Genomic DNA, 14,501 nt, shown 5'->3' on the forward strand with positions numbered 1-14,501 from the left:
GGTCGATCCTGGGTTGAGGCGTATGTTTTTTTATTTCGTAAATGTAGTCCAGGTGGTATGGTATCTGGCATCTTAATCGTCAACAGCGATTGCAGTGGGTCCTCTAGAAACCATTTGCCCTTACGTACTACGATCCTAGAAATGGACGAACAATCGTTTTCATTGGTCAGCTTTGAAAGGCGCCCTTTCCACGTCGTGGGCGTGAATTTATTCGTACCACTTCATCTACTAGATGTGAAACCTGTTTTCTTTGTACCATTCTTTGTACCCTCCTCCAATGGTCCCATAGATTAGTACCAACTATTATTCTTGCCTCGTTCAGGTCCATTACATTTCGTTAGGGCCTTACATTACGTTGTTTTAGCGTTACAGAATGTGGTAAATGTAGGATACATGTGACCTCAGAAACGGTGTCTTACTGTATTACAGTAGGTAATGTCAGATGGAGTGCTGCCTCTGTGGTGTAGTGGTTAGCGTGATTAGCTGCCACCCCCGGAGGCCCGGATTCGATTCCCGGCTGTGTCACGAAATTTGAAAAGTGGTACGAGGGCTGGAAGGGGGTCCACTCAGCCTCGGGAGGTCAACTGAGTAGAGGTGGGTTCGATTCCCACCTCAGCCATCCTGGAAGTGGTTTTCCGTGGTTTCCCACTTCTCCTCCAGGCGAATGCCGGGATGGTACCTAACTTAAGACCACGGCCGCTTCGTTCCCTCTTCCTTGCCTATCCCTTCCAATCTTCCCATCCCTCCACAAGGCCCCTGTTCAGCATAGCAGGTGAGGCCGCCTGGGCGAAGTACTGGTCATTCTCCCCAGTTGTATCCCCCGACCAAGAGTCTGAAGCTCCAGGACACTGCCCTTGAGGCGGTAGAGGTGGGATCCCTCGCTGAGTCTGAGGGAAAAACCAAACCTGGAGGGTAAACAGATGATGATGATGATGATGATGATGATGAATGTCAGATGGAAATTAGCAAATAAAAAATGCGCCTCAGCCCAGGATCGAACCATCGACCTCCTGCATGCCAACCAAAAACTCTACCCACTGCACCAACTGTACAGTACGAGTAACTTCTGCTTACAGAGGTAGTTACCCTACATGTGGTTACAGTGTTGCCAGATTGCTACTCTTCAACGTCGGTTTTCTGCCGGATATACTCGCAAGACGAAATTTTGTAAGAGACATTTTTTTATTGCTGGCATGTGAGGAGTCGCGCTGCGACGCCCGAGTGCGCGAATTACGCTTCACCCTGTATATAGGACTGGGGACGGAAAGACCAAGATGAATTGTGAACAAATTCCTTTTGATCTTAAGTCTTTCTAAGATCTGTTCCTTGTAACATCTAACAAATTTCACAATAATGCCACGAGTTGGACGATTATTAACTTTTTCCAGCCTATGACACGCATCAATCATAACATCTTTTATTTCTACATCTAGCACCTTGGCAACACTGATGACCGTCTGACATTTTCATTTAGTACTTCCGGAACACTGCACATTTCGTGTGTTAATTGCTAGAATATTGCTCGTCATCACACTTGATTTTAAGTTCACTGAATGGTTTTGCAAGCTGATTGTTTTCAGATAATAAGTTATCAATAACATTTTGTTGTCTATTAATTATTGCCTGCTGATTATCTAGAATTCGTTCGTGCTCGTCCAGCCTTTCATGAGACACATCAATAGATTTGCCTAACTGTCTTTCTATTTCACTAGTTGTTTTTTTTTTCTTCCATGTAGCCATGTCTTCAGTTACAGTATATATATATGTCCTCAACTGATGGTGCTGACGCAAGTGACTGCGCTTCTTCTTGCATGCTCCTATGCTGCTGTAAGTTGCACTGGTCACACCTCCATGTCTGACCCTGGGACTTCAAAAATTCTACATCTTGATCATTAAGGTTCACACACTTACTGTGAAACCAACTGCTATCCATGGGTTAAAGAATATTGTTTTCAAATTGTATCAGTCTATTACACTTGCGTCAATGTCATAGTACAGCAGGAGTGGATGAAATTAAGAAGTATAATAAGATAGAGTTGAAAAAGTTTCTTGAGTAATGTGATTAACCTAGGATTAGGTGGCATACTACTTACTTTATTCAACTTTTTGAGATACATTATAAGTCTGCTATACCGAGAATTCCATTGTAACGACAGATGTTTTCTGTTCCTTAAAAATTCCTATATTAACCCATTAGTACATAAAGTGAATTTTTTTGTTTTATATCAATTTATCTACACATTTCCACTCTTAATAATTGCAGAAACACCTTCCAACAATCAGAAAGTTCATACAAGTGATAGTTTTATTTACACAGGCCATCCGATATGTCGGACGCTATGCTCTCAGGTCAGTACAACAACACTAGTTACTTAGCATTATATTGTACAATAATGTTGCAAGCTAGGTAGTGTTAGAGAGTTAGATATCTTATCCAATTTACACTGTAAACTAGATCTACATTTTTCACGAGGACTTATCACAATACTGTATACGCTATTTATGGTTATGTATTTACTGATTATGATATCCACAGAAGCATTTCAGGTGAAGTCCAAACTGGTCAAGCTAATCTACTCTTCGGATGCCACTATAGGACTTGAAAGCTTTCTTTGCGGTACAGACACTTTGCATAATTTTTTACGCTGGAGCACCTTGATGTACCGCTTATCTCTATCTGTTTGTAGTTCGTACAAGCAGTGACAACAATTGTCATTCCAGTGCACCAGCAACGCACCATCAAAACTCCTGCAGTCATATGACCCCCTTTTTCTTTTTCCTGTCCACCTTTCTTTGAAAGGGGCAATTCTCTGTCTGGATTTCTTGGAATGTCCCTGTTGCACTTATTCCCTTTGAAGCCAGATGTCTTATCAATTTCAAGAATGTAAAGTAGTTGTCAAAGATTATTGTATGCCCCATGTTTTATTCAGTTCCACCTGCATCAATAAGAGGTGGGACTACACTTCCTCCAAGTCCAAATTATTTCAGCCATTCATTTTACATTGCTGTATACACTTGGAAAGGTATAAAGGTATCCTAGAGCCACTGGCAAAGAAAGAAGTCTAGCAGAATTTCACAATTTTGCGCATCATCTGATGGCGGGGCGAAGAAAGGAAAAAAAGTCAGTCACCAAATGAGATGTAGGCTGTGATCTTGTCCACTTTGGAGTTGCTTCATGTGTGTTACAATTTGACCTACTAATGCTTTGCACAGTTTTCTGGTTTTTCAGTTCCATCTGTAAACTTTTAGTAATATTTTGACTACCATTGGACCTATCCTTCCCTTTTTCATATTTTTGAAGCAATTTGCCCTTCACATGTACTCAGAAGTAGGTTGCTACCAACATAAATTAGACAACCCTCATACTCATCTATCATTATCATCAACCGTTTTACACCCGTCATAAGGTTTGATGTGCTGCTCCTCTCCAAATGTCAGTTCTTCCTCCAAAACTTCCAGTATTTCACTCACCATCAAACTAGTAAGGAGGGAATGAAAATGTGTGAGACAGTAGGACTTCCTATGCAGAGCGCCCGATTTTCAGGATAGCTATACTTACAAGCCTCTGTCAAGTCAATAAGACATAATTGACATCCTTGTGTGTCAGTAGATTCATAGGAGTGTCAACAATATGGTCCACACCAAAGTTTGCAATTATTGGAAATATTTATTAATTCATAAATAAAAATCTCGACTGTTGCACAAAACTCTGTACTATCTTGCTGCCATGCTCGCAATAAGTGTGATTCAACAATTAATGATAAGGGTAAAGAATGATGTATTCTTGGTTCTTGTTAGCTACAGCCTTTCTGAAGCACAAGAAAGTATCTCGGGCTTAAAACCATGCATGAATATCACGCAATTTTATTTTTTATGACGTCCGATTTTTCGGACGCTATGCACTAATGGGTTAAAGTGTGTATTATCCTTCAGTTACAATGAGAATCCTATCACTGATACATCTGTTATTACGAGCGATTATGCATGGGTTATTTTTCCATTATAGATATTTATGCACTCCAGCGATTATATTGAATGCGAACGATCATCTTAGGTATAGTTTTCGTGCTATGTACACTAGCGAGCGCTCTTGTTGATATTTAAACTCAAAAGGATGTCGGAGTCTATTAATAATACTCGTTGACTGGTGTTCTGTAAACACAATTTGAAAATTAAAGAGAATATGCTTCTGTAATAAATGCGTAAATAACGTGGCTGATAGCAGTAGTTAACTCTTTAGAAATAGAGGCTGAAGTAAACGATCGATTAATTTAATGTTATGTACTGAAATTAAGAATGTTATATACCTCAAAATACGGCGCAGGGTGGAAGACTCTTTTTAGAGGTTAGTTTATTCAGTAAAACCTCGTTCGTATGTTTCTGCAGGGGACAAGGAAAGATAATGTGTTAAGCAAGAAAATGTACTATTTAAAACACAAAACAGAACTACCCAACATGAAAATGTAATCGCTTGGTTTTTTTTTTTTTTCTGGGGTGCCTGTATTTTATGCTGTGTTTGTACGAGTACTGTGAAAGATATAGGCTATCTACCATTTCTAAAGATGAGAATATTAAAAGACGTGGAAAAAGAGAACGAATACAAAAATATTTTCCGCTGGGGGCTTATTAAATACCGGTAACAACAGTGTATTAAAAGGTGTGTAAAACACCCAACAGCCAATATTAAAACGTTTGCAGTGGGGTCCATAAAAGTATCAGGACATTATTTGCAAATCACTCTTTCTAAAACAAATGTCAGTTGAAGCCTTATATTTTGGACCAGTACGTTATTAAATATTGTTTTCTGATCACACTCTTTGATCATTAATTATTTGAAGGTTAAACTCGACCATGTGCGAGAGGATTACTTTGACAGTCATCTCAAATGCGACAACTTTTCGATCAATTTGATCAACTTGAGTCAAAACTCGAAGGTGCAAGTTTCAACACACGTGCCACCATTGAAAGATGTAGATGCCTGTTCACTTCCTGGATTTTAATTTTGTCTTCATTAGTGAGCGATATCACAACTTCTTCAGTATTCATAACTGGTCTACACAATAATATGACCATGCTAGTCAGCTTCACACGATTATGTTCGTAATCTGTAGGTAGGCTGTCACACGACAAATATTTGGTACCCTTCACTGTATAACTCAACACAATAAATTTCTAACTTCTGACTGGAATTTGACATACAAGCACAAAGAGGCTTTCTGGGTTATTCAGCAATATCAGTGAGAACCGGAGAACAAAACAGAACTTTTGTGAGGCTAATGGCTTGCTTCCCAAAGGTGTAATTTACCCTGTAAAAATCAGAACTTCAAGGCCATTACTAGTTTTCGCACAACTTTCTCCAACAGGCGTCCTATGGCAAAGACTCTAATCTGTGTTGGAAATCACGTTCCTTTCACAAGAGATGACAAAGAATGTTTTCAGGGTTAGGAAATATGTGAAAGTACAAAGCGGTAATAGTCAAAATTTGTGACTCGATAAGTGAGGCATTTTTATATATATTTAATATGACGTGAATTGGTACTTCGAATTTACGACATTCTAAGCGAGAAATAGTCTTTATGAGGAAATCCCTAATGAGATATCACTATTTTCTCACGTGTGGTTAAATATGGAAAGACTATTCCCATGTAAATTTACAGCAAAAAGGTAATCATTACTTTACTGGCGCTTGAAATTGTTTTCATTATGCATATAAGGTTAGGTTAGATGACCCGGTTTGAATAAGTAAACCAAAATGTTTGTCACAGACCCCACTGGAGTGATACTAGTCCAAATTTTCAGAAAGAAATTGAGCATATGGGTTCATGTTTCTCAGAATTAGAAGATAACTAACCGGTAAGCGAAAACGCAAGTTTTGAACAAACTGATTGCTGTTTCATACCGATTTTAATGTGTGTTATGTTTTCCCTGACTTTAACAAAAAATCGGATGTAACAATCCATTATAGCGAGTAAATTTTTCACTGTTATGAATTCTCACTGTAACGGACTTCTACTGTATATTTTTGATCGGTATTCTAGAAATGTTGGAGGAGAATAAGATGGATGAAAATAAATTTGTTTGAGACCATGAGATGGATAGTCACTTAAGCTTATGTTTAGTTCAACTGGAGAAAGTGCATACTAAGGATGAGACAGGTTTTTGTCATGTTGATAGGTTATTATTAGTAGATTGTATCTGCTCTACTGGGACCTTGATGTGGTTATCGTGGTCACTTGCAGAACAGTGCTGATTTGGATTCCCTTTGACATTTTTTAAAATATTTTAGCTCGTGGATATACATTGGCAACACCAACATTGATGTCCCTCTTAGGTTTTAACCCATTTTAGGTCATTGGGTCATACAGTATACGACCCGTAGTGCTTGGATTTTATTTTTCTCGTATGCCATTTTTCTGCTTAACGATCACTCTTTAATACAAAAGGGACATTCCAGAATGGATATAAGTATTTTCAAGAAATGGTCCCAAGCATGTAGGCATTGGAAAGTGCTGTATAAAATCTGTTTTAAGATTCCAGGAAGAGTTTTGAAATTAATTCAGTTAGAATAAAATTCTATCATCGTTTATTATTCTTTTTGAATAGAGACGAATTATCAAAAAGGTATGTCTCAATGCTTTGGAAGTGATATTTAACACGTAGTTATATCGATAAACATCAAATTGAACGCTGAGGTTGAAAACTACCCATGCTGTAGATACTACACTCTCAATTATTTTTGGAATTCCTTTTTATTTGCAATAAATTACCGTTGAATGACAAACAAACAAAAAACATGTATTTTGCAATTATTTCTAACCTTGGCCAAAAATGGGTTACTTTTTACATGACAGTTGACTTGGCATTTATGTTTCATACGTCTGCAGCTGTCTGCAAAGTTGTCTTGCCTAATCCTTCTTGGTTGACTCAAGCATTATGTACATGCACTTGTGTACATTATGGTACCTTCAGTGCAAGAGTATTATGTAGGTGGCAGTATTCAGTTACTGCTGAACCAGTTGCCTTCAGTAGATTTGAGACAGAAAGAAATTGACCTCATTTTATTAGTTTTTTTAATGCTGACTCAAATCTCATTTAGACAGAGACAAACCTGGTTTTGGCAATTAAACAGCATAATCCACTGCCAGCAACAAGGAATACTACTACTCTTGTGCTCTTTTCACATAAAACCATTGATACACAATTTGGGTTACTGGCCTTTCTACTGAGGAACAAAAAATTGGGCCTTTTGTGGGCCATCTTGAATAAAATGTAAGGATAATATGCTCAAAAAAATGTATAAAGTAATCAGTACAAGGGTCTCAAAGTCGGAACATCTTGTGCTTACTGCTTTAACTTGCTACGCTACTATGACCAGTGACAAGCTAGCTTTTGCAGGAATTTTATTACTAAGTTATTGACAAGGATTTCAGTGTTATGTTGTGAAACAAATAAGTTCATTGTGTGTTGAATTTATGTCCAAGTGCAAAGCAAGAAGTATGAATCTCAACATAATTCAATATTGGAGCTTATTTATTACCATTTTGATGATGACTATAAATAGAAACCAGTAGCCTTCACAATTTGTATCCATAGATGTACAGTTGACTGACAACTGTAATGTTCCTTGTCCACCAAAAAACATTCAGCATTTCATTCTCCAGAAATACAAAAATTTCAAAATGAAATACTGTATATCCATCACGAGAATTTTAAAGTAATGAATACGTACGTCTGTGTTTGTGATTATAGGGCCTGCTTCCCGAGATGTGGCAGTGTTGGAGAAAATGATGGAGACTGGGATGAACATCGCTCGTCTGAATTTCTCACATGGCTCTCATGAATATCATGCAGAAACCATCAAGAATATTCGGCAAGCTGTGGAAAATCATAGCAAGAAACTAGGCATGGTGTATCCATTGGCAATTGCTTTGGATACTAAGGGTCCTGAAATCAGAACTGGTCTTCTTGAAGGGGTAAGGAGAAACATTCATTAAAAGTAGGAAGATATTTATCTCTACCTGTGAATAGTGTTTAGGATTCTGCTCTTTTTTGATGATATATAATTTAAGGAAGCAGATGGTGAGCTACAACGTAAATGCAGTTGATAGCACAAACTTACCTTCTAGTTTTTGGATCAAATTTCCCTGTCCAAACTAATAACAAAACAGGTCTTCATGGATTCAAAGATTGTTTTATTTCAGTGTTTTAAAGACTCCAAACCTATCGCATACAGTACTCTGTTATAAGTTAGAACATCCAGTAGTTAATCTTTACGACATAGAAAGAACTTATACCATCTTACTATGCTCTTAATCAGTATCCACAAGTAACGAAAGTCTGTTTCTCCAATCTCATGATTATGAGAAACAGACTTTTTTCTCTTCTAGTTGTTTTACATCGTACCGACACAGATAGGTCTTATGGCAACTATACGGGAGAAACAAACTTGTTTCCATGTTCTGTATTATCACTGCATTCTGTTTCACCTGGGTTGTGGCAAAGATGGTTCTTTTCCACTCCTTGTCCATCAGTGTTCCTATCCAGGAACCCATTCCTTGTGCTGTTATTAACGAAATTGATACAATGTAATCTGGGTCTTCCTTGAACACTTTCCTTTCATTTCTTCCTACATACATACACACATACATTATCATTATAGACTGTTATGCCTTTGTATTCAGTCTGCAAGCCTACGTGAATTTACTAAACGTCGCCACAATCCTCGATTTGCAACTAGTGCTGTGGCCTCATTTTGTTCTATACCTCTTATCTTTAAATTGTTAGAAACTGAGTCTAACCATCGTCGTCTTGGTCTCTCTCTACTTCTCTTACCCTCCATAAGAGTCCATTATTCTCCTAGGTAACCTATCCTCCTCCATTCGCCTCACATGACCCCACCACCGAAGCCGGTTTATGCGTACAGCTTCATCCATAGAGTTCATTCTTAAATTAGGCTTTATCTCCTCATTCCGAGTACCTTCCTGCCATTGTTCCCACCTGTTTGTACCAGCAATCGTTCTCACTACTTTAATGTCTGTTACTTCTAACTTATGAATAAGATATCCTGAGTCCACCCAGCTTTCACTCCCGTAAAGCAAAGTTGGTCTGAAAACAGACCGATGTAAAGATAGTTTCGTCTGGGAGCTGACTTCCTTCTTACAGAATACTGTTGATTGCAGCTGCGAGCTCACTGCATTAGCTTTACTACACCTTGATTCAATCTCACTATATTACCACCCTGGGAGAACACACAACCTAAATACTTGAAATTATTGACCTGTTCTAGCTTTGTATCACCAATCTGATATTCAATTCTGTTGAATTTCTTACCTACTGACACAGTTTAGTCTTCAAAAGGCTAATTTTCATACCATACTCATTCTACCCATTTTCAAGTTCCAAGATATTAGACTGCAGGCTTTCGGCGTAATCTGCCATTAAGACCAAGTAGTCAGCATAGGCCAGACTGCTTACTACATTTCCACCTAACTGAATCCCTCCCTGCCATTTTATACCTTTCAGCAGATGATCCATGTAAACTACAAACTCAAAAGTGAAAAATCACAGCCTTGTCTAACCCCTGTAAGTACCCTGAACCAAGAACTGGTCCTACCATCAATTCTCACTGAAGCCCAGTTGTCAAGATAAATTCCTTTGATTGATTTTAATAATCTACATTTAATTCCATAGTCCCCCAGTATGGCGAACATCTTTTCCCTCGGTACCCTGCCATATGCTTTCTCTAGATCTACAAAACAGAAACACAACTGCCTATTCCTCTCGTATTATTTTTCTTTACCTGGCACATACTGAAAATCTGATCCTGACAGTCCCTCTGTGGTCTGAAACCACACTGGTTTTTATCCAACTTCCTCTCAACTACTGATCGCACCCTCCCTTCCAAGATGCCAGTGAATACTTTGCCAAGTACACTAATCAATGAGATACCTTGATAGTTGCAATCCTTCCTGTTCCCTTGCTTATAGGTAAATGCAATTACTGCTTTTGTCCAATCTGAAGGTACCTTACCAACACTCCATGCTAATCTTACTACTCTATGAAGCCATTTCATCCCTGCCTTCCCACTATACTTCACCATTTCAGGTCTAATTTCATCTATTCCTGCTGCTTTATGACAATGGAGTTTATTTACCATCCTTTCCACTTCCTGTAGCATAATTTCACCAACATAATTTTTCCTCCTCCCCATGAGTTTGGCTGTTTGCAGCACCACCAGGAAGATTTCCTTTTACGTTGAGAAGATGTTCAAAATATTCCTTCCACCTCTCCGTTGAGAAGATGTTCAAAATATTCTTTCCACCTCTCCAGTGATTCCCTGGATCTATTATGAGTTCACCTGAATTACTCAAAACACTGTTCATTTTCTTTTTCTCTCCCTTCCTAAGATTCTTTATTACTGTCCAGAAAGGTTTCCCTGCTGCTTGACCTAGCCTTTCCAGGTTATTACTAAAATCTTCCCACAACTTTTTTTTGGATTCAACAACTATTTGTTTCGCTCTGTTTCTTTCATCTACATACAAATCCCTGCCTGCCTCGGCCCTTGTTTGGAGCCATTTCTGATAAGCCTTCTTTTTACGTTTACAAGCTGCTCTCACTTCATCATTCCACCAAGATGTTTCCCTTTTCCCATATTTACACACAGTTGTTCCTAGGCATTCCCTTGCTGTTTCTACTACAGCATCGCTGTATGCCACCCATTCTCTTTCTATATCCTTAACCTGCTTACTGTCTGCTGCTCGAAACTTCTCACTAATCATATCCATGTACTTCTGTCTAATTTCCTCGTCCTGGAGATTTTCTACCCTTATTCGTTTGCAGACAGATTTCACTTTCTCTACCCTAGGCCTAGAGATACTTAGTTCAGTACAGATCAGATAGTGGTCTGTGTCATCGAAAAATCCCCAGAAAACTCGTACATTCTTAACAGATTTCCTGAATTCGAAGTCTGTTAAGATATAGTCTATTATGGATCTGGTACCCCAAGCCTCCCATGTGTGGCGGTGAACAGCTTTATGCTTGAAGAAGCACTAGCACAGAAGTGCAGCAAACGTTTCCCATTCCTGTTAGCTTCCATATCTTCCCCACATTTACCAATCACCCTTTCGTATCCTTCAGTTCTATTTCCAACTCTCGCATTGAAATCGCCCATTAGCACTATTCTATCCTTGCTATTGACCCGGACCACGATGCCACTCAATGCTTCATAAAACTTGTCAACTTCATCCTCATCTGCACCCTCACATGGTGAATACACTGAGACAATTCTCGTCCTAATTCTTCTAACTGCCAAATCTACCCACATCATTCGCTCATTTACGTGCCTAACAGAAACTATGTTGCGTGTAATAATATTACTGATAAACAGCCCTACTCCACACTCTGCCCTTCCATTTCTAACACCCGTCAAGTACACTTTATAATCTCCTATCTCTTCCTCGCTATCTCCCCTTACCCGAATATCACTTATTCCTAGCACGTCTTTTCTTTCTTCATTCATTTAATTTGTCCTAGCATGTCAGTATATTTTTAACTGCAGTGAAACCTCATTAGTGCATTTCTTATTAACACTTTTTCCCCAATTCTCATCGTATTAAATCTAATAAAAATACCTCACTTATCACATCACAAACTTTTGCTATTACTGCTTAGTACGATCGCATTTTCCCTAGCCCTGAAAATGTTGCTGTATTTGCCATCCCTTGTGAAAGAAACGCGATTTCCGACTCGGGTAAGAGCCGTCGCCACAGTTGCTTGATTACAGGAAAAGGACTTCCTGAACTTCATCGGATAAGTTGCACTTTTGGAGAGCAAGCTGTTAGCCTCAGGAATGTTCAGTTTTTCTTGCCGGTTAGTTGTGAGATTGCTGAACAACAGTTAGCCTGTTTGTGCTTGTATTTCGCATTCCATTTAGAAGTTAGAACTTTGTGTTGAGTGGTACAGTGAAGTGTAGCAAATATTTGTCGCATGATACGGTAGCCTGTATCTGTATTAGAAACGTAATCCTGTGAAATTGACTAGTGTGGTGTATATTTGTCTTGTGATAGCCTAGCTAAGGATACGGACAATGTCGTGAAATTCCTTAATAATGAAGACAAAATTAAAATTTGTCGGATTGTGGACTGGCATAAGCGCGCAGAGGTTGCGGATCTGTGAAGTTGGTCAAAGTTTCGTTTGATTCAAAATGATGGCCAAAGTCATTCCTGGCAGTTGCACAAGGACGAGTGTAAACTCCAGTTCATTTTCTAAGAGGGTGACCAGAAAATGTTTAATAACCAACTGCTCCAAAATAAAAGCTTCCACTAACATTTGTTTTAGAAAGGTTTTAGAAAGAGTGTGATCTGCAATAATACTTAAGATATTTTTGTTGATCCCTGTGCACATGTTTTCATTCGTTGTCTGGTGTGTGGGTTTTTTTTTTTAACACCTTTCAGTGTCCTTTTTATTTTATAATCCTCACCGGAAAAGATTTTCGTATTTGTTCTCTTGTGTTTTTCACACCTTTTAATACTTTCCTCTCATCTTTAGAAATGGTAGGTAGGCGTACAGTTTTCACTGTACCCATGGATATACAACATAAAATGACATCATGTCAGAAAAATTGTCTCTAGTGTTTCTGTATCCCTGTTGGACAGTTTTTATTCATATATTAGTATGTGTTCTCTCTTAACACCTTTTTCCTTGTCCCCTGCAGAAACGTGTAAACGAAGTATCACTGTATTTAAGATCTTGAGCAATTAATGGTAGTGGTGGTGATAGTTATTCTCCATTGTATATATTTGTATGTTTTAATTATCCTCATGGGTTTTTTAATTTATATTTTGCCTTCAGTTATTTCATTGTATTGCATATTGATCAAAACAGCTTATTTGTACAATACATTACCTATGTATAGTGTTACAGGTTATATAACATCAATCAACTGTTTTAGGGTGGTTCTGCTGAAATTGAACTAAAGAAAGGAGATCAGATCAAGTTAACCACTGATCCAGCATACAATGAGAGGGGCACTGCTCAGACTATTTATGTGGACTATGTGAATATTACAAAAGTTGTCAAACCTGGAAACAGAGTGTTCGTGGATGATGGTTTGATTTCACTCGTTGTTAATGTTATTGGTAAGTTTACACATTCAGGAACATATTTTATATGTGTAACCTAATTTACTATTATTCGCACACTTTTTAGTGATAAGATTTTTGTGCTGGGTTGAGGAGTAAGGAGGGAGCACTGCCGGTTTCAGTAATACCAACTTAATGGAAGTGAAATCTGAATTGAATCGATAATATGATCGATCGATATGAATTTTCTAAACCTTTATCTTACGCCAACAACTGACACACACACACACACACACACAATATATATAATATTATATAACATTTCTCGATGCGAAACTTGTTCCTAGCATGAATTCTATAGTTTGGCTTTGCTGTGTAAACAACAGTAAGAGTACATAAAGTTTACGCCAAATGTCACACAGCGATCATAAGCGATTCTTAGTTTGTGTTTCAAAGGTTACCAATACGAATCTCGAAGATAACCGAGGTCAACCGATTCAGCACTAGCGTGTCCATCTATCACTAAAAAGTGCGTCTACAATACTTTACCTATTACTAATCTCCTTTTATCCATCGTCATCCGAAATCCTTATAAATGCATTTATCTGGCCGTAATCCCTACTAATTATCTGGTCACCGAACACATTTCTAATTGTACCCATAGAATTATGTGCCCTTGTAGGCTGTAGCACAGTCTTGCTGAAAATAGGCTTAGTCTCTCGCTTCATCATTTAACATGTTAAAGAAGGGATGCAAAAGAGTGTCCAGGTATCATTCAGGGTTTGTTCATAAAAAAATATGGGTCCAGTTATTCATCGTCCACTAACTCGGTGGTCCTCAAAATGGGGGGCACAGAAAGTAATAAAGGCTGTGATTGAAATACAGTATTTACGCGAATAATCCCCGCACCCTAACTTTAGGAAGGCTGATTTTGAAGGGAAAAAAATGCCATTGACGCAAATAAAACCTGCACCCGAATTTCGTGCCTCAATTTAAAAAAATATGCGGGTATTATTCGCGTAAATACGGTGTTATATTTCATATTCTATTACAAACATTGCCTCAGATTCTCATATCCATGAACGTAGGCAGAAAGTTCTCCCTCAGCCATTCAAAACTAATAAACTCGTTCTTTGACTGTCTTATTTCACAAGAACTGACCAGTAGATCCTGCCAGCAGGAAGTCCGAGAAAAGGTGCAAGTAACATTTTCCACACAGCATCCTTCCACCGCCATCCACAGAGGTAACTCCTTACCAAACTGTTAACAATCACTAATGACAGTAAGCTACTTGACAATGTGACCATCACTTTCCTGTAACGCTACAAGAATAGATTCTTCTATTTCCACCATTGTCGGCTCATTTTCAGCCAGGCCTTTACAGTCATTTCAAAGACTGATTGAACAGATGAATTCTAGTGC

General features: G+C 38.4%; 1 protein-coding gene across 3 annotated transcripts in view; it reads left to right on the plus strand.

The window, feature by feature from the left end:
* LOC136885854 (pyruvate kinase) overlaps positions 1-14,501 on the plus strand; it is a 224,826-nt gene that overhangs the window by 137,255 nt on the left and 73,070 nt on the right. For all 3 annotated transcript variants that reach the window (XM_067158557.2, XM_067158551.2, XM_067158550.2), the window contains exons 3-4: positions 7,750-7,973; positions 12,950-13,136. In XM_067158557.2, coding sequence (XP_067014658.1) covers positions 7,750-7,973; positions 12,950-13,136 — 411 coding nt within the window. The remainder of the gene's footprint in view (positions 1-7,749; positions 7,974-12,949; positions 13,137-14,501) is intronic.

Source organism: Anabrus simplex, chromosome 1 (genome assembly GCF_040414725.1).
Source record: "Anabrus simplex isolate iqAnaSimp1 chromosome 1, ASM4041472v1, whole genome shotgun sequence".
NCBI lineage: Eukaryota > Metazoa > Arthropoda > Insecta > Orthoptera > Tettigoniidae > Anabrus > Anabrus simplex.